The 26,763-nt window shown below is 35.6% G+C and overlaps 1 protein-coding gene across 27 annotated transcripts in view; it reads right to left on the bottom strand.

The window, feature by feature from the left end:
• KDM4C (lysine demethylase 4C) overlaps nt 1-26,763 on the bottom strand; it is a 292,096-nt gene that overhangs the window by 132,291 nt on the left and 133,042 nt on the right. For 26 of the 27 annotated variants that reach the window (XR_015701120.1, XM_087742689.1, XM_087742692.1 and 23 more), the window contains 3 exons: nt 6,266-6,459; nt 3,321-3,559; nt 234-595 (listed from right to left, as the gene is read on the bottom strand). Coding sequence is in view for 26 of the 27 variants with exons in the window: in XM_087742689.1 (XP_087598815.1) it covers nt 234-595; nt 3,321-3,559; nt 6,266-6,459 (795 nt within the window). In the remaining variant the exon portion in view is untranslated. The remainder of the gene's footprint in view (nt 1-233; nt 596-3,320; nt 3,560-6,265; nt 6,460-26,763) is intronic. The other variant, XM_087742688.1, reaches the window with a different exon arrangement.

Here is a 26,763-nt window from a genome sequence, read left to right on the forward strand (position 1 = left end):
AAAATTAGAGGGAAAATATGTCAACAAGCAAGCTCCAGAAACATTCTGCTTTTGGATCCAAATTCCCACTCTTGCCTGAACACTTCAAAACATGTTCAAATTAGCGTCTGATTAAAATCATGCATATTCTTAAGTGCTTTAATATGGATATCAGGTCTCATTAGAAACATGTTCATTCACATTTCATTAAATCAGGAATATATTACTATAATGATGTAATTTGCTTCACATACACTGGATGTTTCCATGCCATCTTCTTCATCCTTTTTTACAACAGGCATTTCTTGATGTTCCAAGCTACTTCCACAGCTTTCTAGGTCGCTGACATCATCCTCTATCGAGACATTTTCCTCTTTATCAGGGTTTGCTCCTTCAGAAGCATGTCCTTCTGACTTACAGTATGGTATGGATGAAACAGACTGATTCTGAGATTTCAAACTCTCTTCTTTTCTACAGCTATCAGAAGCAGGCATGCAGGCCACAGAATCTTCAAATGTAAAGACAGGATGACTGGAATCTGCTCTGTCCTCATCTTCCGTTTTTGTTCTCTCTAGTACAGGAACAGGGCTTGAAAATGAGTCTGAATGGACGCTTCCTATAGATCAAGAATATGATTTGTTAATAAATCTCATTTTATATTACTGTATTCCATTTCACAACAACCTGAGTTATTCAAATTCAAAGCATGGTTCCTCATTTAGAAATAATACAGAAAAGCATTTGGTAGAAGGGCATACACAAATGTGGAGTATAGGTTTCATCAATGAATAAATTAAATGTAAGTGTTTTGAGTTTGGAGTGTGAAATACCGTTTAAATCATTTAATCGGTATTTTGTATTTGAATTACAACAGGTCTTCATGTAATTCAAAATAATCAATATTCATGTAGCTTGTTTACTCTGACAGCCCACAAGCACTTTGACTATTTGGAAAAAAACATATAAAAGGTTGGTATATTGAACTTTATACCCTGCATTTATACCTATTATGCCTGTTTTAAAAACGAAAATAAACAAAGACTAACGGTTCGTAATTAGGAAGATATATTTCAACTAGATACCAAGAATATTTTGAAAACAGCAGCACCGGTCTAAAAATGAAAAGCAATTAGCGTAATTTTATATTTCAACAATTAGCATAATTTTATATTTCAGTGATGCTGAAGGGTGAAATGTGTGGATTTTACTTTATTAAAATTCTTCATCTGGTGATGCTTGCATAGGATACATAGAACAACAGGTTAGAGAGGTCGAACAAAAAAAAAAACGTTCCTGAAGAACTCTAAGGCACACACCACACTGAATTTTGATTAAGCGGCACATCCAAGGCATTAAAGAAAATGGTCTCTGTAAAGTCCCTTCCCATTCTTTCTTTATAATGGTTATCTGAACTTGTTTTTCTGAAAAATTCCCTTTTCAGGTCAAATGAATATAAAATTTAGAAATGCAAAGCCCATCCAAAACCAAAATGTAATCTCTGGGTATGAAAAGTATTGCCTTGACTGAGCATAATGGACATACTAGCCAGAGATAATGCAGGACAAATGGCCATCTCCAACATGAGTACTGGAGCTTCCACCATCGTATCTAAAAAGGTCCTTTTTCCTGCAAAGGTCTAGGCACCACCCTTTAATAGCACAAAGGAAAGAGGACAGTGTTCCACTCTTCTCTGCTTTTACTTCCCTTGTCAATGAACACAGAATGGCTGCTAACTTAATACTAGCTTCTCAGTGGTCATGAACACTCCAAATCTCTATTAAAAGTTGGGGGAAGCTGTAAAGGAATAGCACCTTTAAAAAAAAAAATCATTAGAAAAGACCTGAAAAGGCTTTGATAGAGAGCCAACTAATTTCTATGCAGGAATTTCTAAGCCTCCACATTGGAATACACACTTTGTTATCTGTATTGGGATCAATCCTGGTGTTTACCAACTCCAAATAACCATTAACATAACCATTAATATTCACAATCAGGGAAATACTCTCTATATGCCATTTGCAAGTAAATTTTCAGTATCAATATGAAACCAAACAGGACTGCTCACAAACTTAAAGTTAAAATCGCAGTTTGCCTTCCTGAACAAGAATGTGAAACTCCATCTGAACTACAATGAAATGTGAAACAGAAGAAATAAAGTCCAGAATAGACCAAGTATATTAGTATAACATAGTTACGGGGAAAAAAAGAACCATCTTTGGCTTGACAAGACCTTTATAACTTGCACTGTCAGACAGATCAACAGGAAGTGACAAAAAATCTGCAGTCTCAAAACAGAGCATTTTTGTGCACAAGTATAGACCACTTCTCATATGCAGCATTCTTCATGTAAATACATGTAGCGTAATACAAGCATATGTGTTCTGTACACTTTGCATAAATATTAAGATATTCTGTATCATTTCCATATCAAAAAAAATTTTGTTGTAAAATGTATCAGTCTATTGAAGAAATATAATTTACAACACCTCATCCTTCTTGTCCCTTTAAAGAACACTTCAATAAAACACTTTAGGTGATATTACTCTCAGCTCAGAATATTAATTTTGGCATTTTCCAGTTCTTACTGAATCATAGAATCATTTAGGTTGGAAAAGACCCTTAAGATCATCAAGTCCAACCGTTAACCTATCACTGCAACATCCACTGCTAAACCATGTCCCTAAGCACAACATCTACACGTCTTTTAAATACCTCCAGGGATGGGGACTCAACCACTTCCCTGGACAGCCTGTTCCAGTGCCTGACCACCCTTTCAGTGAAGAAGATTTTCCCAATATCCAATCTAAACCTCCCCTGGTGCAGCTTGAGGCCATTTCCTCTTGCCCTATCGCTTGTTATTAGGGAGAAAAGACTGACACCCACCTCACTACAACCTCCTTTCAGGTACTTGTACAGAGCGATAAGGTCTTCCCTGAGATTCCTCTTCTCCAAACTAAACAACCCCAGCTCCCTCAGCCGCTCCTCGTAAGACTTGTGCTCTAGACCCTTCATCAGCTTTGTTGCCCTTCTTTGGACACACTCCAGCACCTCAATGTCCTTCTTGTAGTGAGGGGCCCAAAAGCCAACACAGTACTTGAGGTGTGGCCTCACCACTGCCGAGTACAGGGGGATGATTACTTCCCTAGTCCTGCTGGCCACACTATTTCTGATACAAAATATCAATAAAAAAGAGAATATCGATCTTCTCTGCATAAATTTATAAGTAAATATTTTAGTATGCTACTTAGGATAATACTATGCTTTAACATCCGCTGATTTGTGGCATTAGAGTATCAACAGCCTACAACTTCTATGTGAAATATAATCAGTCCTTATCTCACCTGCAACCTTGACATTATCCAATAAATGTTGATCCAGCTGCATTCTACTACTGTTTTCTTCTTCCCCAGAAGGCATTCCTGTGTTTACCAGTCTCACTTTTTTTCCAGGTTCTTCAGTGACCTTGAAGCCATCAGTAGCTGCTTCAGTTGCTATGATTTCTGCACCAGCTACCATAGCAGATACTCTCTTGTCCTCTGGAGTTTTAAGCTTTTTAGATCGAGATCTGGTATGCTGGAAGCTGTTATAAGAGATATTGCTGTCAGAGCAGAATGTCTGTCTTGGATAAGATAAAATGTCTAGCTATATATATGTCCCTTTCACCTACTTAAAGTGGTAAAAAACTGACAATTTTTCATCTTTTTGTGTGGAGATAGTGTTTACAATTTATTAAGTGATAGATTAACAATTGATTGGATTTAACCTTCTAATCTTTCATCACCATTCTATGGCAAAGTTATTAAACTGTAGAAGTAAAATAAACTTAAGTAACTACTACTTAACCAGCATCCAAACTAGCTTTTTAACGAATCATTCTTTCGAACCTGAAAAAGAATAACCCTTATAAAAGTAATGAAAGCAAAACATTCTCAGTTGCACTAAAATCAGGTGGTATTTCCAAACCCCACACTAATAAAACACTAGTCTGAATACCCTTGTAAAGTCAGATGTTTAGATATCTTAGAAGTTTTTATATGCATTTTAACACAAAAAACAAGCACCTGAAAGAAGGAAAAATTCTGATCATCAAATATTTTGAAAGGCTACAATATCAAGCAATATATTTCATAATGCCGTGTAAAAAAAAAAACAGTTGAAATTAAAGCTTCAGCATAAGTTTTTGCACCCTCAGAAGTAGAAGGGAAAGGTTAAAGCAGGAGAAATGGCACCCTCTGTCAGAAACTGGTTTGTAATTTATGTTCTCAGGATAAAAGTAACAGGAGATTAGTCCAGTTTCAAATTCAACTATGTGACACAGGAGGAGATTTTTATGTGCTTCATCACATATCAGGTTTCAAAACTCATAACACACTAGTGATAAAAGCCCAACTATGGCAGGTAAACCAGGAGTTTTACAAAGGTCTTGCATCTTAGACTATAGACATCTCCAGAAAAACATTTTGCTACCCCTTACATTTCATCCTATGTCCACCAATGTATGTCTTTCAACACCCTCTCCATAAAATAGTAAATTCCAGAAAATTTGCCAAAGTATGAGATGCCCATCAGTTAACATTGTAATATAACAGCAAGTATTATTATTGTTTACATGCAGTCATTAGACGTTCTATTGTAGCAAAGTATTACAGCCATAAATGTCAGAGTTAAGCTCTCCCTGTCACTATATTCATGAAGATTTCCACAGATGGTATTTCTATTTTCACTCTGCTGGAACTTGTATTATTCCCATAATCAAAATGATGATAATTTCAATCGACACATTACACTAGAAATTAAGCTGAATAAACATTTTATCCTCCCTTTGCAATATACATTGTTACCATGACTGAACAAAAGCCAATTCGAGAATTAAACAGCGCTGGAATTGTGTTTATTAGCTTAACTTAGTGCATGAAATCAGCCCACATGTTCCTAGGATAAAAATTCCAACACAATTATTGTAAAGGCTTTGCTTTTAGTTAAAATTGGCTATCCATAAGGGTACTACCAAATGAATCACTGCTGGTCCAAGTGTGAACTTGCAGTTACGCTGTACAAAACATACAGTGCAACTTACGACAGGGCAAAATGGCATTCAACTACCTGAACAATAGAATTACTCTCTCTCTCTCTCTGTCCGGGTTAGTATTGTACATATACTAACAAATTGGCTGTCCAGCTGCTTCACTGGTTGTCTTCAAGAACTGATTCTACACCACAACCTATTCTTACCCAGAACAAACCCAATGTTATATTTCTCAACTATAATGTTCCACTACAGTGGCAGCTGGTCCTCTTTACAGGTTGACTTTCCCATCGTTTTCCTCAAGAAATACATTAACTTACAAAGCAAATCAGGAAATTCACTTTAAGAGGAAGTTAAAACAGTAACTATATTGTAAAATGACTGGAAGGAAGAAAAAGGTCTTAAAAAATTCAGTATTATCTTTAACCCAGCAAACTGCACTCTGCAGTAACTAGATACCAATAAAACTGCCCACCGTAGGCTAGAAATTAAGTAAAACTTTATTAAATAATGAAGAAGAAAATCCATAAAGATCCTGTTAAGTAAGACAGGAAAGCATTAGTGTACAAAAAATGTTTGTGCAATGCAAACAAAAAACACGATGCACTACAAGAAAATAGACCCAGCTATGAAACTGCTTTAATAGGTCAAAGCTTTGACAGCTTCAGTTACAAGCTGAGAAACTTTTTTCTTCTGATTTTCTTAGTGGTGTCAGCACCAACAACTGATATTAGGCCTTCCTTATGCTACATTATGATCTGTGATTGACCTGTAGTAGGCACAGAGATGTTTCAGCTGCTGCACTGTGACAGTGTCCCAGATAGGCAGCGATACCTCCTTGGAGTTAGATGGCAGTGAGGGCTAAGACTATTGCTAGAGACTTCACACAGCTGCTGGGATTCTACCACAGAACTTCATGATAAGCTAGAAACAATGGCAACCATCTACACCTGGGAAATTTTAATGGAATAATCTCTACTAAAGAAAGATTCTAAATACCACACTGGAATGCATTTTGATACATACTCATTAACTTCAGCTATGCACATAACTTGAAAGTTGAATTAATTTTTCATAGTCACTCTGAAAAAAAGACTTGCTTGTCCCCAAGTTCATCTTAATACAGAAAACAGAAAAACAAACTTTGTCTAAAGTAAATGAATTCAAATAAAACATCAGAGAAAGCTGCAAAAAAGAAACAAAAAGGAAATTTACATCATGTTGAAGACAAATAAATGCAGAATAAAAAAACATAAATACCACTTGGGAAAGTTCTTTATTTTCTTTCTTCTCTGTAGCCAGGTCTTTACTTCAGGTGTTGATTCAGGAGTTGGTTTTGTATGATCAATGATGTATAAATCCTTGCCTTGTTTCCACAGCTGGTACCTGTCTGGTTGAAACTTCCTCACAAAGATGTCCATGGATATTGTCACCATGTCTCTCCTACAAGTGCACTGCAAGAGAAGACAGGAATTTATAAGTTACAAGTAATGGAATATGCTGCATTTTGCAATAAAGAAAATCCAAAATAAAAATCTCACATGTGAAAGCCAACTCTAATGAAAATTTTCCCTTTTCCCTCTTTCTCCGTTCTTTAGGGGGAAAGGATCATTCAAGACAAGATACTACCTGAACAAATGTGACACATTAGGATTCCACAAAGGTACTTATGGACACTCCATTGTTTAACTCCTATAGGTTAAGACCAAAAAGAAACTATAGCATTTCTTTTTGCTCTATTAGCTGTTCCTGATAGTTTTAAGCATAATACCATGCTGAATCCAGAGACTGCACATATCTTTACTGGCATCACAATTTTCTTTTTAAAAATAACTCATATAGTATCCACCTGACCCAAAGGTCTTTATAGGCATATAAAGTCCTAGCTTTTAACCCATCAAAACAAAATGCATACAAGTACCATACCAAGTTACAGTTTTGCCCAGGTTTTTCTACAAAGAGGAAGAAAGGAGCAAGAGAGGTGAATATTAAGTTTAAGGTCTAGAAGAGTGTGTTATAAACGTGTAATCTAACCCTCTGTGCAGTGCAGACCCTAAAATCTTATGCAGTACTTTCCTCATCAGTTTTGCTCTAGTCCCTGATTTTAGTCCCCCAAAGAATTTTTGCATGGTTTTTGTTTACAAATTATGCATATGAGTGGAATATTTTAGATTTATTTGAATAAACTCTTAATGATGATCACAAAAAGGCAGAGGAGTCTTCACTTGGGATACTGTAGATGCTGAGACTATTTTCAGACTAAAGTTACTGTACCCAACACTCAAAAATACTTAATATTAGGAGACTCCAATAAGTAAATCAATATGCCTACAGGACATAAGCTATTGTGGTAGATTAATCTTGGCTGGCTGCCAGGTGCCCACCAACCTGCTCTCTCATTCCCTCTCCTCAGCAGCACAGCGGGAGAAAATAAGATGAAAAAGCCCATGGGTTGAGATAAGAACAGGGAGATCACTGACCAATTACCATCGCAGACTCAACCTGAGGAAATTAAATTCATTTATTGCTAATTAATAACAGATAAGGATAGTGAGAAATAAGAACAAAACTAAAACCAGCTTCCCTTACCCTCCTTTTTCCCAGGCCCAATGTCACTCCTGACTCTAGTGTCTGCAGGGCCGTTTCTCTCATATTTTCCTCACTCCTCTCTCTCACAACTGCTGTACAGTGTCTTTTACCCTTTCTTCAACATGCTATCACAGAGGCACTACCAGAGTCATTGACGGGCTCAGTTTTGGGCAGTGAATTTTGGAGCCAGCTGGACCTGGCTCTGTCCAACATGTGGGCAGCTCCTGATCCCTTCTCACAGAAGCCACTGCTGCAGCCCCCCTATACTACCAAAACCTTGCCATGTAAATGCAGTACAATTATTCAGATTAAAAGCAAATTGACTGACTAAAACATACAGCCTCAAATGGAAAAACTTTTTAAAAACTTAGTGTTATAGCTAAATTACTCTCTTAAAGGCCAAAACTGACACAGTATTTTTTTTCAGGTAAACAGAGATATATTTAAAAAAACAGGTAAATGCATGGCCTGGTGTTCTGGTTTGCTACAGCTAGTTTTATCACGCCTTTTAAACAAGGGGGGTGTTTAATCATAGAAAAGTTGAAACACACAAGGGACTGAATGCAAATTTTCTACTAGCTAGCTTTCTGTGTACTAGACGCAAATTTCTTTATCTGCTATTTCCACATATCATTTCTAGTCCACTCTTCTTACTCTTGAAAATCATAAGATACAATATGAAAAGACAGCATCTGAGATGTATTAAAAATGCTTGCTTTCCTTTCAGTATGTCAACATCAATATGTTGTATATTCATAACACTGCCCTCTAATGGGAGACAGAATGGAAAGAAGGAAAAAAAAATACAACATAGAAATTGTAATTTTATGCAGCTGTCTTTAATGATAGCTTTTACCCAAAATATTATTAGAATTTTCCTTTTTCAAACAACATGTATATACGTACATAGACTCACATTCTGTAAAAGACTTAACCTTATTTGAAATAGCGTGTCTCATTCAGAGAGTCCTTCATCAGTCACAATGAACAGTAACAGAAAAGCAATTAGATACTTCTGTATATTGGAAAGGTGCATAGATGGTCCACTGTAATATTTTTAATTTTTAAAAATTAAATTTGTAACATAAAGACAACCAGCGCTGGATTTTCTCTACATTTACACACAAGATCCTTTCATATTAAAGCCATGTTGTTACACACCGATTAGAAATGCCTGTTAAAGCAAAAATTTAGAGGATTACTGTTTTTGCTGTTAGACACCAAGACTTCCAGTGGTTTTGAAGAAAATAATTATTTAAATCAGCACTGAAGTGTCAAAGAAGAAAATACAACAAGAAATAAAATGCATTCTGTGATGGAATGGTAATAATATATGAAAAGACTCAAAATAAATTATGTCTAAATGAGGCACAGAATTTCTGTCTTTCAGTAATCTTCAATCAGTTTCCACTACATTTTAATAGAACTACTGCAAATGATTGTTAAAAAAGCAGGCAGGTATTAGAAATATCATCAAATTTTTTACAAGTTTTGAAACTTATAAAAACATACACTTCTGAGTAAGAAGTAATGGAGAAACATCGTGCTCAACAGTATTACTGCTTGCCTGAAAATACAGAAGACAACCTTCTTAGGCACCAAAGGGGTGGAAATATTTGGAAGTATCATATCAGACAATGACAGCAGATATGTTCTGAAACCCGTTTCTACTCATATTCCCTAAAATTAGCCAAAAAGAAAAAAATCTGTTCCTTTGATAAATAATCTGGAGGATTTTTTGTTCTTCTTGGTGGTGGTGGTGTCAATGGCTTTTAATGTTTTTTCATTTCCCATTTGACTGACTTGCAGCCGACAGTTATATGGCTTCCTGCTACCAAGACAAAAAAGTGACTGAAAGATTCGCTCTAAAGGAAAACTAAATGTCATTCTGTTGAAGAACCCTCTAGGGACAGACACAAAAGGGACATGCCATTGTCTACTAAAATACTCACAGTGATACTTTCATGGATCACAATAATTTTGGAAGCATCTTTTAATACTTTTAAAAGTAAATGCAAAATCAAAGTTGTTGGATTATCATGTAAAATACAGCTGATGTTGCCATAGATAAGCATCACAACCTTTGTATTGGAAAGAATTATTTTCTGTATGCAGTAGAATTAGTCTGATACACATTCTTCAATCAAAGATTAGTATGACAATTAGAATACTTAAGGGAACATAACTCTCACAATTCTTTGATATTACTATTAACATAATCAATGTCACCATTACTATTATTATTACTACTTATCGTATCATAAAGATACAGCTTGGAGGTAAGCCATTCAAATAACATTTATTAGTAGCTGCAAATCCTTATAGCAATGAATTGGAAAAAGAATGTTTCAGCAACTTCAACTAATTGGTAAAACTAAATAAGAAATGTATTTGTAATATTATGTGCTGGTTTTGGCTGGGAAAGAGTTAATTTTCTTCATAGTAGCGAGTATGGGGCTATGTTTTGGGTTTGTGCTGAAAACAGTGTTGGTAATACAGGGATGTTTCAGTTATTGCTGAGCAGTGCTTACACAGAGTCAAGGCCTTTTCTTCTTCTCACACCACCCCTCCAGTGAGTAGGCTGGGGGTGCACAAGAAGTTGGGAGAGGAGACAGCTGGGACAGCTGACCCCAACTGATGAAAGGGATATTCCACACCATATGACGTCATGCTCAGCATGTAAAGCTGGGGGAAGAAGAAGGAAGCAGGGGATGTTTGGAGTTACAGTGTTTTGTCTTCCAAGTAACCATTGTGTGTGATGGAGCCCTGCTTTCCTGCAGATGGCTGAACACCTGCCTGCCAATGGGAAGTAGTAAAGGAATTCTGTGTTTTGCCTTATTCATTTGCATGGCTTTTGCTTTACTTGAACTGTCTTTATCTCAACCCACGAGTTTTCTCATTTTTACTCTTCCAGTTCTCTCCCGCAGCCCACTATGAGGGGAGCAAGCAAGCAGCTGTGTGGTGCTTAGTTGCTGGCTGGGGTTAAACCATGACACATGAGAAAATTGCCTAGAAGAGACATACTCGGCCAAAAGCATTTTTTCAAATACTTGCTATTTGTGAATGGAAAAAAGAATAATTCTTTTTGTACAAAAAAAAAAAAAGTTAAATTCTTCCCATTTTGGACTCTGATTCAGGAAAATTTAAAGTAATGCAACATGCTTCTAGATTTACGCATATTAGAGTTAAACACATACTTAAGCACATTTTAAAATAGGGGCATTTTTCTCCTAATTGCTCTCACTGAGGTAATCATAGAATTCATGTTTTGATCAGCAGCATATTGACCTGCTAACATCTTAGGTACTAGCCTAGTACCTAAGAACAGCTCTTGAAAAACATTTTGTATCATTAAGAATCAAGTAAATGTCTTAAGGGTCTTTCTAACACTCCATCATTAATATTAAACTCTTTCATCAAACAGAATCACTGGATTTTAAAAATTAATATAAAAATATTCCTATAGAGAGTATCATATTTTGCGGCAACAGAAAGCAAATAGATGATTTATCTTATTATTTGACTAGCAGAAGGGGAGTATTTCTTAGCACCACATTTCTAAGCACACAAATGTATATTCAGAGTCAAGCCTTTGTGATTTGCATTTTTCGCTTTTAGTTCAATGAAGTATACCTGATGATGTACCTTCTAAGATGTGAAATTATGCCTTTATCCACAAAAATATCTTCTGAGCCTAAACATCAGTTGTTATACTACAGTATTACAATATTTAAACACAGTATCTGGAGGATTTTGGACATTTTGCACTCAGTATTGGATTTTGTTAACTAAAATGTGATATTCACTATATCTGAAATCTACTTTAGTTAAAATTCTTCCAAAGTATTAATTTGAAAAAGAATAGTAGTACGTCATTAGGCTAAATTTTTGTCCTTTCTTCACATAATCATTTCAGAAAAAAAGAGGCACCTAATTCATGTGGCAACTGCACAGTGTAGGTAAACGCTTCTTCTACACACCTGTGGAACAGCATGTGTGAGAATAACTGTCAAGAGAAACCATGAAAAGCTCTCTTCTTTGTAAAGAAAGAATGGATTTTTAGAAAATATATAACAAACTAACAAATTAGCAGAATAAGGCAAGCATTAGGCTGGTAACCTTCTTTATATGCTATGTAAGTCCCAATCCACAAAGCATACTCTAGAAATGATCTACTCAAGCTATTTTTTACTCATACACCTTCCTAACTGCTTATAATGATTAAAGCTTTCTTCATGGTACAGTGGCGATGATGTAGTTACTGGAGAGAGACATTTTAAATAATTTAGATTCTTCTTACCAGCTTAACTTCAACTGCACTTAATAGACTACTTCACCCACTATATTCCACTCTTCTTGTAATACCTTAAACAAATCATGTTCAAACAATGTAAAAAATGCATTTTGATAAACAACATTATAAAGGTGCTGCAACTGGAACTGCTTCCTGTGGACTATCTGTAGAAGTGTTTGATAGGTAGTGTTTGTTAGGAGGACAGGATTTAATAAATCCTGGTAACAGTAACTGTTCTTTGCTATGGAATCAGGCAGTGATATATTTTCACACTGACCTTCTGGCAACTTGTAGGCAGTGTTGCAGAAACCTTTGATATCAGTTAACCATCTGTGCAAGCTTCAACAAAGCAAGCCTTTTGCTGGTAAGTCATAGAGAATACACTCACTTTTCCCTGACACATCCAGTCACACACAACAAAAATACAAATTCAAAACACTACTCTTTAAGGTTCTTTCAATACACTTTCCACAATGTTTTGGGTAAATAATACAACAAAATATTTATAATAAATTCATTATTTGTATTCATATATGCATAAGCAAATAGTCTGCAATATTTTTAAAATAGTCCAATATTTAAATAGTGAATTACAAAATATCTGGGTTTTTTCTTGATTCCTATTTCCAATTTATTTTACACTTACACATAATGCCACCTACACATTCCTACACAAAAAAAGACTCAATTTATATTATGTAAAACTGATTCCATCAGCATCAGATGCCATCGCAAAAATGTAGCTGCTTTCCTCCAATTCCTTTGAAACCTGGGCAACAGAAACAGTGTGACAGGACCCAGCTGAGAGAACCCTATCTTTTCTTAAATGTTCCACCTCTCGGTCCTTCTTTATCTTACCTGCCTGTTACACCTTTTTGATTATACTCTTTCTTCATTTATGTGATCCAGAAACCATCGAATTAAGTACAAGTTAGGCATGCAGATGAGAAAACTGATTAAATTCAAAATGGAGCTAGGCATCAACCTATGATCCAAGGAACTTGCTGGAGACAGGTAAAGATGAGGACAGACAGATATTTGTATGCACAGCCAGAGGAGAGAAGGCTTTACATACATTTGGCAATTTTACAGGTGGTCTTGAACTCTAAATCCAAGTTGTCATCCAGAGCAACAGATTAATGCACAGGACAGCATTCTCACTTACCAAGTTCCGACACCTATCTAGCCAGTAATTTTAACAGGGAAAAAAAGGCAGGATTGTTTCAATACATGCTGCCACATTTGATGCAGTGCGAACTATCATTGCCAACAAAGCTTAACTGTTTTAAATGCAAATGAAACAGCTGAAAGGATATTTCTGTGAGACAATTCTTTAAGGTTTGCTGCTGGTTCGGGGGTTGTTTCCTTTTTTTTTTTAACATATATTGAAAATAATTCCTTGAATTCCCATAACTATACTACCTTCATGTGTCCTATTACTGTAAATCCTTTACTGGTATCTTTCCTGGCACTACTCCTACCCCTTAGAAGATTTAATCATTAGCTATTAACTTTTTTCTCTTCAATCTGATTTTACTCTGTATTTCTAGTCCAATTTTTTCTCCTCTTTCACTCACATTCACTTCTCCGTCCATCCCTGATGCCTATACACAGAACCCCTTTGCCTGGAGTCTTTACCTCTCTGCTATGTGTCAATTGCCCTTTCTCCATTCTTCTCTTAGCTCTGCATTGTTTCCTTTCTTAGTACCTTTGGACTGAATTTCTTCAGATCCAGAAAATGAAGGCTTCTGTCCCTTAACTTGAACTGTCTTGTAACTTCTCTATTTGAAAATGGAAGGATTCTGACCCTGTGAAGTTATAATTTATTGTAAAAAAAATTAATCTCCATCTGCAGCAGACCAGAATTAACCAGTTCTAAAATATCTCCTGAAGTACGAAAACAAACACTCTGTGCAGTAATACGTGTGTGTATATATATATATATATATCTCTCATTATAAAGAATAACTTGTAGTTGTGCAGTACCTAATACAGGCCCATTACCGTGTCATTCCTCATCTTGATTACACAAGTTCCACAGTCATGATCACAGATTTACTTACAGAAAGTTTACTACTCTCAAGCATAAAAAAGGAATTCACAAATGGCCACAGTACAGCAATTCCGAACAATTAGATATATCCTTAGCTCGTTAATTACAGCAAAGGAATAGTTCTAACATATTGTAGCTAAGAATTCAGTAAAACAGGAAACATAGTAAAGAAATGTTCCTTTCTATTCCCAATAAACTGAAAAGAAAATCGATAGGTTATCAATTTGAAAACTGTATTCCTACATACCAGCTGGGAAAAACCTCAAATTAGAACTCCAGATACTGCAGAATAAAGGGGGTTCTGGGAAGACACAGATATACACCTGGTATGAGGCTGAGGAATAAGAACTTTTTCTGTTATTTTGAAGCATTGTTTAGTGGCTAAAATAAACTGTTACCTCTATTGGATTATTTAAGATCGTTTTCTGGCACTATTAATATATCTGTGTATCACCACTAATAACTTCTAGTTATTCCAGCAATCAAATTATTGTCAGGACTTTCAAAAGGCTTTTTTAAATTCAGGTTCAGATTTCACAATAATTGAAGACTCACTGCAATACAACCAGATGAGTATAGACACATTTTTTTCCACAACAGTTTGAATTTTACAGAGCGCCAAACCTAGCTGCCAGTATTAAAAATTATGGTTGCACTTACATGTGATAATGCTCATAGACAAATCATGTTGAAAACTAAAAAGTATTAAGACTCTTCTAAAGCCTTAGAACTGTTGAGCATTCCTCAATGTTGCTTCTGAAGCACAGCACAGCAAATGGAGTAGTGACTTGCTCTTATATTAATTAAATGACAAATAACTTTCTAAAGTTCAGAAAATAATTTTTTCTAAGCATATTGAAGATGTTCAAGATGCCATGATACATTTTTCTCAGGTTTCACCTTTTAGCAGCTAGAACATTGTATTAAGGGATGTTAAAACCAGCAAATTAATGTTATCAATGGTAAATCACAGTACATAATGACTTCTGCCTGGGGGAAGGAGAAGAAAAGAATGAAATTCCAATCAGAGGGAAAAGCTGTGGCCAAGTCTTATGTGAAGCATGTAAAGCACCATCATATTCATTCAGTTTCTCTAAGGCATATGATAAATTCTTGCAAAAGCTTGGCTCAGTTTTTCAAGACTCAGATGCCCAAAAATCACCACTCATGTACACCTTGTAGCTTCTGTAAATGCTGTGTCAAACAGCATGCTGAATCAACAACTGTTTTGTTTACATATCAATAACCTCACTGCTCCAATTGTTAACGGAAAATTCACAGACAATAAGAACTACAAAAATTAACACTTAACAGATTTATTCTAGATTGTCAATCTACTGAATCATTTTTTGGCCAATATGACTCTTAAATTGAGTTTATGTTTCCCAAAGACACTTCATTTGTACTCTTGCTCAGCAAAGGAGAACAATATTTAGAAAACCTATATACCTTCGAACAGATAATAAAAAAAGTCTGTAGTTCTATACACCTTCATTCCAGGAATTTCAGAATGCTTTGCAAATATTATGTTTCTTCCTGATAAACCACAGTCAGAACTGAGACTAGAATATATTTGATATTCAGTTCCCTGCTCCAGGTGTCAGACCTTATTTCTAAACTGAACAGAGAAAAAGAGAATGATTTTCTCAGTTCTTAAAATAACTTTTTTTTTTTTTTCCCAAGGCTCTCCTACCATTCCAATTCTATTACAGAGAGAAAAAAAAAGAGGGTAGAAAAATATTAGTGAAAAAAATAATTATATGGTCCTACCATGTACTTTAAAAGGTAATAAAACCCCAGAAATTTCAAATAATCTGCAGCTTTCTATTTATGTAGCTTACCCTTTAACAAAAGATGGAAAGGGAAGAAACTGTAGCTATGCAATGTTCCACTACTATTTAAATCCAAACTAAGTAAGCAATGGAGCATTGTGATATTATGAAAAAAAAAGAAAAGCAAAACCAAAAAACACACCTCCAACCCTCAAAAAAAAAAAAAAAAAAAGGCAATCCTGTCAGAAACAATGCAAAGAAAAAGCACCTAATTAGAACAAACTTCAAAAGGGAGATTTTCAGTCATTGTTAAGTAAACCATGTGGCCGAGAACAATCCTGTGTTGATAGATTGAGAAGAGAGGCTTCAGTAAGTGTCAGTAAGATAATAACTGCAGAACCCTCTAAGACTTTTTCCTCTAATATATAAAAACTGTATGGAAAACCCATCAAAAGTTTTCCTATTCAGACACTGACACACTTGCTATAAGCCATCTTGCAGGCCTATGAACCAAACCCTTCAGATGTTCTTACCAGGGTACTGAAGTGGCAAGCTGAGCACGAAGACCATAACAACACTAAAAGAATGAAATCTACTCACAACCCAACTCTTACGGTTAGTATCTTGGAACACTGAGCTCAACTATTAAAATTACTCAAATATATAACTTGCAAAAATATGAATCAAAAGAGTGGAAGCACAGCATTATGTATTTCACCTGCCACAAAGAGGAAAGAGTAGCTGAACCAAAGAAAAATTCATTGTATGAAGTATGCATTCAAAATAAGGTGAAACTACCCCTAGACATTTTTGGAAGAAATGGAATATGTTTCTGTTGACTAAAGCTCTCATACAAAAAAAAAGCAGACTCACTGATGCGAAGCAAAGTCCCTTCTAGCAAGCACTGGGTTATCAACAAATACATCATTGTCACTGAAGGTCCTAGAGAAACATCTGCCAGTAGTCATGGAAAATTGAACCCATTCCTAGAAAATTAGTTTCCAGCTAACAAATATGATAGACAAACAGAAAGCCTTGGTATAAACAGAGATTGTATTCAATTTAAACTCCTAATGAAAAAAAATGACAGACCATTCAAAACAATGGAATTTCCTTCCACTCAAGTGAAGAAAGAAATGAAGGAACAATGATGTTGACAACACAGGCCTTTTTAGCTTATGGTTTCTAAAAGAATGATAATCAAATGAAGGACTTGACAGAAGATGATGACCAACATTCCTCTTATCTCAGATAATTTACCATACCCTAGAGTTGGGAAAATAAACATTACTTCACTATTCACTGAAGTGGTTATATTGCTGCAGTGATCACGGTTTGTACACTGACAACTATTAATATAAGGCAGGAGCTTCCCGAAACAGATCTAGCAATTCTATTCTAGTGGTGATCAAGCTTTTCAGAGAACAGTAAAAACACAACACACTAACTCTGCAGCTATATCAGATATATCTATTTAAGTGGTTGATATGTTCATCAGCCCATAAAAGAGAATGAGAGTTAGAGCAAACTAAATATCACCGAGTGTTACAATAGGTAAGAATGAATATGAAGCTGGTATACGGACCTCAGTGTGGAGTACACAGGCTCATTATTAGATCAGAAACTGAAAATCATTTACTAAGGTACCAGAATTACTTGCCACGTCTTTGGTTCAATACATTTTATTAAACCAGTCTATAACAAGACTGCTCTCAATCCATTAGCTCTTTGTCTTACAAAAGCCTAGTGTAGCTAATATGTCCAAGTATTAGTATTACTTGGAATAAAAGCATTGACTTGCCGTTAGCCTATTCAGAAGTAGGCTAGATGGTCAAATTATTGATCCAAGAAATATCTGGTAGCATCAAAGACTGCACAGACAATAAAAAATACACACATTTGAAAAAAAAAAATTCTAATTTTATTCTGAGATTCACTTTGTGACCCATTAGATGGGACTGTGTTTTGCTGCCCAGGAAATACAGAATGAAAAAAATTTGGTATTGCAGAGCATTATTACCATATAGTACTGGACACTAAAAGAACTTTGGAACCAAAACCTGTACAGCTATGTAAAAGAACAGACAGCCCCATACATCCATGGTCTTTCTCCCACACTCATACATCCACACAAGATTCTCCAGCCATCCTCTGAAGCTGGGAAGGTTGTACAACTGGAGATCTGTGTGGTTGCAAAGCATAAAAGTATCATTACTTTCTTGGCTAGGAGACTGCACTATTAACCTGTTTATACCAACTTATATCATACACCACAACTCCTTGGCATTACGAGGTTGTGAAGAAGCGTGTTCGAAACAGTTCTGTCTTCAGCAGTAAGTAGTCATGGATGATTCTTGGGATGCCAAGTGTGCTTAAACTAAAACCTCTTTACTATGCTTTAGTATTTTTAAATCTGCATACAATTAAATGTGTGCTAACTGGCAAACTTTTTAAAACACTTTTCTAATATGGGTCAGGCAAAAGGCTTTGTAAGTGAGGACAGGAGGCTTACAAACTTCTCTAGCAAGGGTTATGATGCAGTAAGGGGAACTTTCCAAAAATGTTACCAAATGCTGATCATTTCTAGCAAGTAGATTCAAAAGGCACCACAGTGTTATGATGACTTTGCTCTTATCAAAGTGTGCTTAGTTTTTTTCCTTTTCCTTTTTTTATTAAATAAAATACAATAAAGAATATGTGTCATTTTTTCATTATTCATTTTGGGTGGCTGTAGAAGATAAAAGGATCATTTAAGATCTATGTGCCTTCTTTCAATAATTACTTTCTAAACTAATCAGAATTGCTATCAGCCAATTGTTCCTTATGTTTTGACAAAAGATCAGGATTCTGCTTGTGAGAGAGTGACAATATGATGTGCTGCTTATTGAATTTTTCTGCCAAACGAATAGGAGACATTTTCCTACACCACTGCAGGGAGATAAAGAATTTCTGTAGGCATAAAGTCTAATAAAACTAATGAAGCTTTATAGGCAAAACAAAAATATGGCTAGCTTCCTGTGGATTGGGCCCAAAATTTAGGATAAATAGTTCATTAAGTTTAGCTGTTTGATGTTTCCAAGACAATCAGGAATTCAGATTTACCTCTTTATAATCAGCTCATCTAGGATATTAAATATGAATATTTTTAACTAAGGATTTTGGGTGAGCATAAAAACCTGAACACTGCATTTCTGACTGTCATATCCTTAACAATATCTGGTTTAATCAGATAGACACAAGACTTTATGCACAGACTTCACATTACTGTGGTTCTTACTTACAAACCATAAAATATATTTTGACTGATTTTTAGTCCATTTTAAACAATATTTTTATTCCACCTGAAATAACTAAAAATTGCTATTGAAATTTAAAGGCTTTAACTTCATAGAAATACCTTGTTTGCATTTCATGCAAAAGAACATTGTGTTACATGCCTTTCCCTCTGAGGAGCCTTTACAGGAGGTTTGTATTTGGCAGAGAGAGAATTGATAAGACCAAACAAATGGTCCTGTATGATATCCCGATCACTTTTTAATCTGTGAAAAGTCTATTAATCAGACAGAACATGTCCAAAGACTTAAAGAGATTTCTGCATCAACTTCGTATTAACTTCCAACAGTTCCATACATTTCTATGAGATGTTCTATCCCCACTTGCAGCTAGCCTGAAATCTATCATAAAAAAAGCTGGTATCAGTTTCATAGGCTGGCAGGCAGTGAAGACCAATCAAAGATAATTCAACCTCATTCCAGCCAACTGTATTTCTGGTTTAAAAAAACCCACATCTATATGTTTTATACAGCGACACCAAAAAAAGGCTGTAAATATAGATGTGTAAAAGGAAATCACTATACGCAGTCTTGATTTATGCCTTGAAAAATGCCTTCCTATTGTGATCTATTAACTGTCAAGAAGAAAACGTACATAAATGTTTTCTACATTCATAAATATGTTCTTCGGGGAAAAAAAAGAAAAAAAAATGTGAACAGCAGTAGCTTTCCATTAAGAAATGCAAAAGCCATTTTTCCTGGCTGTTTGACACAGTAAATTGAAGTGGGAAAATTAGGTTTAAAAGAAGAGAAGAAAAAGATCAATATGAAATAGTATTGACTATTTTAATTCTACATTAAATACATTTTATATAGATTCAGCATTGCAAAACTGAAATACTGTGATCAACTCAAGCCCTACTCTGCCCTTACACACTCGCACTAAAAAAGTAAATTTTCTCTTTATGTAACCAGATAGTTAAATCATTTCTATCAAAGAGAACTAACTTAATGTAGTACCCAACTTAAAGCAGAAGAATCAGAATTTGTTACTCATTTCCATCATTTTTAATAGATCTTTTCCTTGCTTGCTGCATATCTAAAAACCTACCAATATTTCAATTAAAGAAAACAACAGCTTACATTCTATAATAATTCTAAATAAGAACCCCAACTCTACAAACAGAATTGAGTTCAATTTCAATGCAGTGTTCACATTTCTGGGTATTTCTATTCCATTTTGAAGCATTGATGATGGAGGTGAAATCCTCAGTTGCAAAGCCTAAAACAGAAGACCTACCATCTTGATGTTCAGTTGTGTGCATTCAAAAATGAAGTGATGCTTCCTTGCAGACCTTCATGAGTTTAGGTAATACAACTCTATGTTCTGATTTGCAGGAGCTTTTTCTCTAAGTTCAAGTCTGGCATTCTAACATGAATACACTTCATATTGCCCCCAAAGAACCATCACTCTCGTTTGATTCAGGCAAAAGCTGTAACTATGTCCTTGTGTTAGCATGTTTTTTCCCAAAAGTAAAGACTGATGTTAAATTACATATCTTGATGGCAGGACCAACAGGAGAAGAAATTAAACCATGCAGAGAACAGAACAGAATACATAAACTTCTTCAGTAAAGGATGGAAATGACCACAGAATTTTTATTTTTCTCCTAACATTTTTTCCTTATTCCCTGTTAAACATACCTAAGTGCTTTAAATTTCTAGAAAATAGCACTTAAAAGTTGTGTGTTCAGCATGGGTCCCTGAATACTTAAAAGGGTTATTTTTTATTTATATCGCATGTGATAAGACCAAATTAGGTCATTAAATTTTAACATTCCATGGAGGAATGATAATGGCTTTCTGATGATGTCAGAATAGTTAGTATAAAACTTCTGCGTTTACTTTTCCAGTGTGATCAGCATCTTATTTTATTGTGCAGATGTCACTCTACCAAATTCTTATCAGATTGTTCCATCTTTAAGTAGATAATTCTATGCCATATGTTTGTGTAGGAATTAAGATCCTTGCACTGGAACATACCGTATTGCTCTCACTCACTAAAATACAGTTAAAGAATTAATGCTTAATAGACACATGCAGTGAACACTAAACCTGCCGCTGGGAAGGACGTGACACAAAAAAGGGAACATTACTTGATGTTCTTTTCAACTGTAACCAATCCTGTTGGAAAAGAACTAGTAATTTAAACTCAAGACTTGTACAATCACAAAGAGGGAATCACAACAGGGAAGAAAGAGGGATTGTGAATTATATTATTTCATAAGTTGCCTCTAAGCTTATCTATCTTCTAAGAAAATGCAAAGTTTCTTCAGCTTCTGTTGACTTCAATAGAAGCTAATGATGCACCATGCCTTGCAGAATCAGAAGCTTTGTGAATATAGGTAGCTTATAGGGAAAGTAAAACTGGGTTCAAGAGAGACACAAACAGAAGAAAATTTAAGTTAAAAGAAATTACAAATAAAGATTGCAGCCTGGGTCAGAAACATTGGGGTTTTATCCAAATTCATCACAAGCATATGTGAAATGTTTGTGTTACAGGAAAAAACAGTAGCAAGATGACCTTTCTAAAATGAGATGGACATCTTCTTAAAATCATCTTTCTGTGAAACATTTATTCATCAAATACCACATCTTCTACCTTGTATATTCTAAAAAAACAAAATGACCACTTCCAACTTCTTCACTACTGCATACAAACAAATACAGAAGGAACTGCGATGGATTTACTGTAGGCTATGTCTTCTTTTTCAAGGACAACATTCTTAAGGAAGATGTCAACTGAAGTAAACAGAACTGCTAAAAAGCTTTACCACATTCTTCATATAATATCAAGTGGAATGAAATAACTCATCTAACAAAAGGTCTGCAATAACCAAGGAAATTTCCACAACCAACCTCTTTTGCTAGGTACCTACCAAATGAGGTCCGGATCATGAGGACTATTTCCTTCTAATGTTTATTTCTTTCAGGCTGATTATAGGGGAAATGGGGGGGGGGGGGGGGGGGGGGGGGAATACCAAGCCGTATGTTGTAAGTACTAAAAGCCATCTATTTAAAGATGCTCTAGTTACTTTTCCTATTTTTTAAGGACAGCTTTTAAGCAGGTTGACATTTTATTACTGCTCCATTTCTGAGGATCATAACAAGCAATACTCCAGATCAAAGGAAGAAAAACCAAGTGGTTCGAATGACAAAATGAAAGCAGAATCAAGATGGCTATTTCTATTGCACAAGAAGCAAAGTGTGGTATTTTGCCCTTCCTTGTCCTCCTGTTCTGGAACTCAGCATTCATCTCCAGAAAAAATAAGCCTAATTCATTCCTGTCACGTGCTTTTGCAGTCCTAGTTAATGTCCATAGAATCACAGCTACACCACATGTCTCTTTCCCCACTTGACCTATCAGGTGCCAACTCTAATATTAAGAACAGAAAAAGTATTTTGTTATGTCTTTCTAAACTGTTTTTATAGGACCCTGATCTGGAACTTCACTTCCACCAGGCATAAAAATGTCATTGTGATACTAGCCTAAATATATTCATAGGTTGCCTGTGTGATTTGTTCATATTTGTACTGGGGTGAACACTTTCATACTTGCAAGGATCATGTTTCTAAACCCACCAGATCTGCAACAGAACCAGAGGATTTGGTTACCCACAACTCAAGTACAGTTTGGTGTCCTGGACCCATCCAATAGACATAAAAATTACACCTATAGGGAGAAAACCAGAAAGCTAAAATGCAGTTATACTTAAAATTGTAGCTTGCTTCTCAATCCCACTTCTGTGCCTGTGCTATCTATTCAACTCTGTTCTAGTCAATAAACCAAGCTTTTTTTAATTTGCTTTCAAATGAGAATCCTCCCTTTTCAACAACTTTTTGAATTAACTTTTCTTGAGCATAAGTGATCAGAACTGCACAGTCTTTCAGATGAGTTTTACTACAGTCTTCTACAATGGCAGTGATACTTTTGTATCACTAGTACAAAAACAAAAAAAAAAGTTGTTACTGATACTACCTAAAGATGCATTTCTTTTATTCAATAACATCCTGTAGGGTTCTCACAGTTATCAGCTAAGTAGACCCAATGTCTTGGTGGTACTTCATCATTTCTAAGTGATGAGGTCCCAGCTGCCAGCAGCTGTTCCTGTTACTTATACCCTAGAGGACCACCTTTTTAAACCACTAAACAAGCAAAAGAAATTGAAGTATTTGACACTGTGGTGGCTAGCCTATGACCACCAGAAGGCGTGCCACAGCACTATCCTATTTCTGCAACAATATCACTTAGGACTAAGAGACATTTTTATCCACATTTGAGAAGATACACACACTAGGGATGTGACAGGACTGCACAGTTGTAAGAGACCAATTCAGTAAAAACTCTCTCTCACAAGTAAAAGGCTATGGCATTTTATAACAGTGGTGATTAATTTCTTCATCAAACACAATATAATAATCATTTTAAAACACCCATGATGTCAAACAGCAAAAAAATACCAATGAAAAAGTCCCACTACCACCACTCCACACCCTCTTAGGCCCAGATTTAATTCATAGCTTGAATACTTGTGCTCAAGGTTTTCTACCCTTCCACCTCACTTTGCCTGCAATCCTGTTCCTCAAAAAATTTTATTTGCTTAATTAGCGTTTCTAGGTTTCTGGGAAACAGAAGTTTCTCCAAACTTGGAAAAGTAGCAACTATTTTAAATTTGAATAAAATGAGAAACAGAGAGTAGATTTGTAATATTTACAGGCAGAGGAATCTGTCTCAGATTTTTCTGCGTCACCTAACAGGACTCTCTCTGATGCATCCTGAAAGTTCACGATTCTCACAGCCTTCTAGCCACACAAGAGACAATGCTTAAATCTGTAACTGGGCTCGAACTATGCACTAGAACTAGTTGGCCTGTCTGCAAGTCTTTGTTTCAGAATCTATGACCAGTAATTAATACAGGCTTTCACAGCTCTTTTAAACCGAAGAAGGTTTTAATCTCAAAGGAACTGAATGAAAAACAATGTTTAAACAATGAAACATTGTCCATGAATATCTGTTCTCCACAAGCTTAGCCCAATTGCCTCAGATCATGCATAGAGTCTCACTCTCTATATCTGCCTGTTTTTCTGCAAATAATTCTCAAACATTTTCCAGACAACAATACTTTTTTAACCATTTCAGTTGTCTGAATTAACCTCTCCAAGCCATTGCAAGCAAATACATCATTATGAGCTAGGCTCGGCAGAAATGTTTTCTCCATTAAAAATGTGTGCATTGTTTCTTATCCTGACAACTGGGAGATTCAATTATTTAACCATAACAATAGCCTCGTGGTAGCTTCTTTAACAGACTTGCTATTGAATTACAATATTGTGTATGCAGCACGTTTCCAACACAGTCACGTGGCAATTTTTTCCTTGCTGCAAGACCAGGTCTCATATACTGGTACCAAGCTGCTCTGCATGTTCTACAGGCCTCAGTTCAAACACAAACTAAAGCCACTCCTACTTCCAAACTGTACACTCTATTCAAAACACTTTCTTCTCTCCTCATGTAAAAACCACAGCAAGGCACAGGTGCACAACATATACAGCACTACCATTAACCAAGTGATATAAATTATGAAAGTTACCAGTTACAGGTGACAGGAAGACTTTAACATTTAGCTTGTTTCCAGGTCTGGAATGTTTTTTATGTTTTACAACATGCTCTTCAACAACACCAGTTAGTTTCTGTAATTTTAATATAAAATAGTATCTCCAGATCAAATAATTGTCTCCACAGAACTTTGATAGCAATTTTGAAATCAAATCAAGATTTTAAAAAAAACAGGGACTAAAAGTGATGTGGACCTCATTACATTTTCAACAATGTCAAGAATCCTCTCTATCTGTCAAGAATGGTCTTTTCTAGTTTATAGAGATTAACTGTTAATTGCTTAAAAAGATTACAATGTGTTCTAATATGCTAGAACCAATATACTTTCTTAAAAACTCAGCTACAATATCACATTAGTTTAATCCAATGTCCTATTTATAGAAGAAAATGACACAATTGGGGCAACTTGCACCAAGAGGTACAACATCACTGAGAATCACTGTGGATTGGACAAGCAAGTATGGTATAGAAAAATGTGACACTATGTAATTTGTACTGAAACAGAACATAAAATAAAAGGGAAAATACAATTCAGTATTTTTAAAAGTCATATTCAATTTGGCCTTTCTTTACAGTAGCTCAGAAACTATTGCAAAAGAAAATGCCACCACCCCACAGCCAAATTCTCATTGCAGAGATCTGGATTTTCTTTGGCTTTCATGCCTCAGTTTTGCAACTATTAAAAGATTCAGGAAACAGTTGTAATTGTGACTTGGTCACAATTGGCAACAGAATCTTCTGTTAATCACTGCTATCTCCAAAGGTACCCAGCTTGACAGAAAGTATGGCTAGGAACTAGTTTAAACTCGAACTATAAAAATGTTCTTAGAAAAGGGAAGACAGACATATAGAAGACTGATTAAAAAGCACAGACCAAAGACATTCGTACTTCCTTCCACTCTTGAATGCTCAGACTTATTTAAAGTCACTTAGAAATTTCCAGGTAATATTTTCTGTTTCAGGAAATCATCAGTGCTTATCGGGCCATCACCCAAAGAAACTGAACACACACAAATGACAAACTAGCTTCCTCTTCAGTTTGACCGAGGAATATGTCATCTTACTTATGCAGTGAAAGTGAATGGTGCTGCTCAGAGAATACAGGGGTTTTTTTAATCACTCCTAATGGCATTTGTAACTCTGACATCTGTAATAACATAAAATAAACTGATACTACTGAATATATAATAAAAGTTGATCAGCTACTCCAACATGGGAGAATACCATTTTTCCTAATATCGGTTAGTGTACAACAATGACACAGCTTGTGCGTATACTAGGAAATACTGGCGGTAAATAGAGGTAGGCTTAATAACATGCAGTATTTGCCTGATCTGCTACATATTACAAATCCTATATTCCACTCATCTAGTTTTATAGGGGCATGGCAACACTCTTAATGGACACTGTTGGAGTTTCATAGTTAAGACACAGGTTGGGAAAGTACAACATGGTGCATGGCATGCTTTACTGCTCCAGGTTTAAGCCACCTGCCAAAAAACAAACAAACAAATGAACACCAAACAACAACAACAAACCCACCCCCATCTCGCTCACCAAAAAAAAAAAAAAAAAACCAGCACCATTCACTTCATTTTGGAAAACTTTTTTTTTTTTTTTTTTAGTAGGGCGTCTTGAACCTTTACTCAAGTAACACGGTACACAAAACAGAAGTCTCATTACTATCTTAAATATATAAAATGAAGCTCTGTTTAAGACCATCACTGAACAGCCACTTTCTTTGTCATTACTGAAAAGTATCAATTAACAGACTGCACTGGTCAGTGAAAAATATTATGTAAGAAACCAACTCAAAATAGATGCCCCTACAGCCATAATTCACTAACCAAATAAATATCCTGATGCACCAAGTAACCAGAATTCTACATCAGTAATGGAATATGAGATATGCTCTGTTTTGGTCTTCAAGTCTTCATTAAAACACAGGAACTTTACTTTTTACCTAACTGTCCTGTGAACATATTTCCTTTCATAAGGAGTGAGGAAGGGAAGTAGCATAGCACAGACCTCAGACTTCAGAAGAGCAGATTTTAGCTTACTGAAGGAACTGGGTGATGGGATCCCAAAGGAGGCAGCTCCA

Source organism: Nipponia nippon, unplaced genomic scaffold (genome assembly GCF_047370975.1).
Source record: "Nipponia nippon isolate SJK-2023a ecotype South Korea unplaced genomic scaffold, ASM4737097v1 scaffold_8, whole genome shotgun sequence".
NCBI lineage: Eukaryota > Metazoa > Chordata > Aves > Pelecaniformes > Threskiornithidae > Nipponia > Nipponia nippon.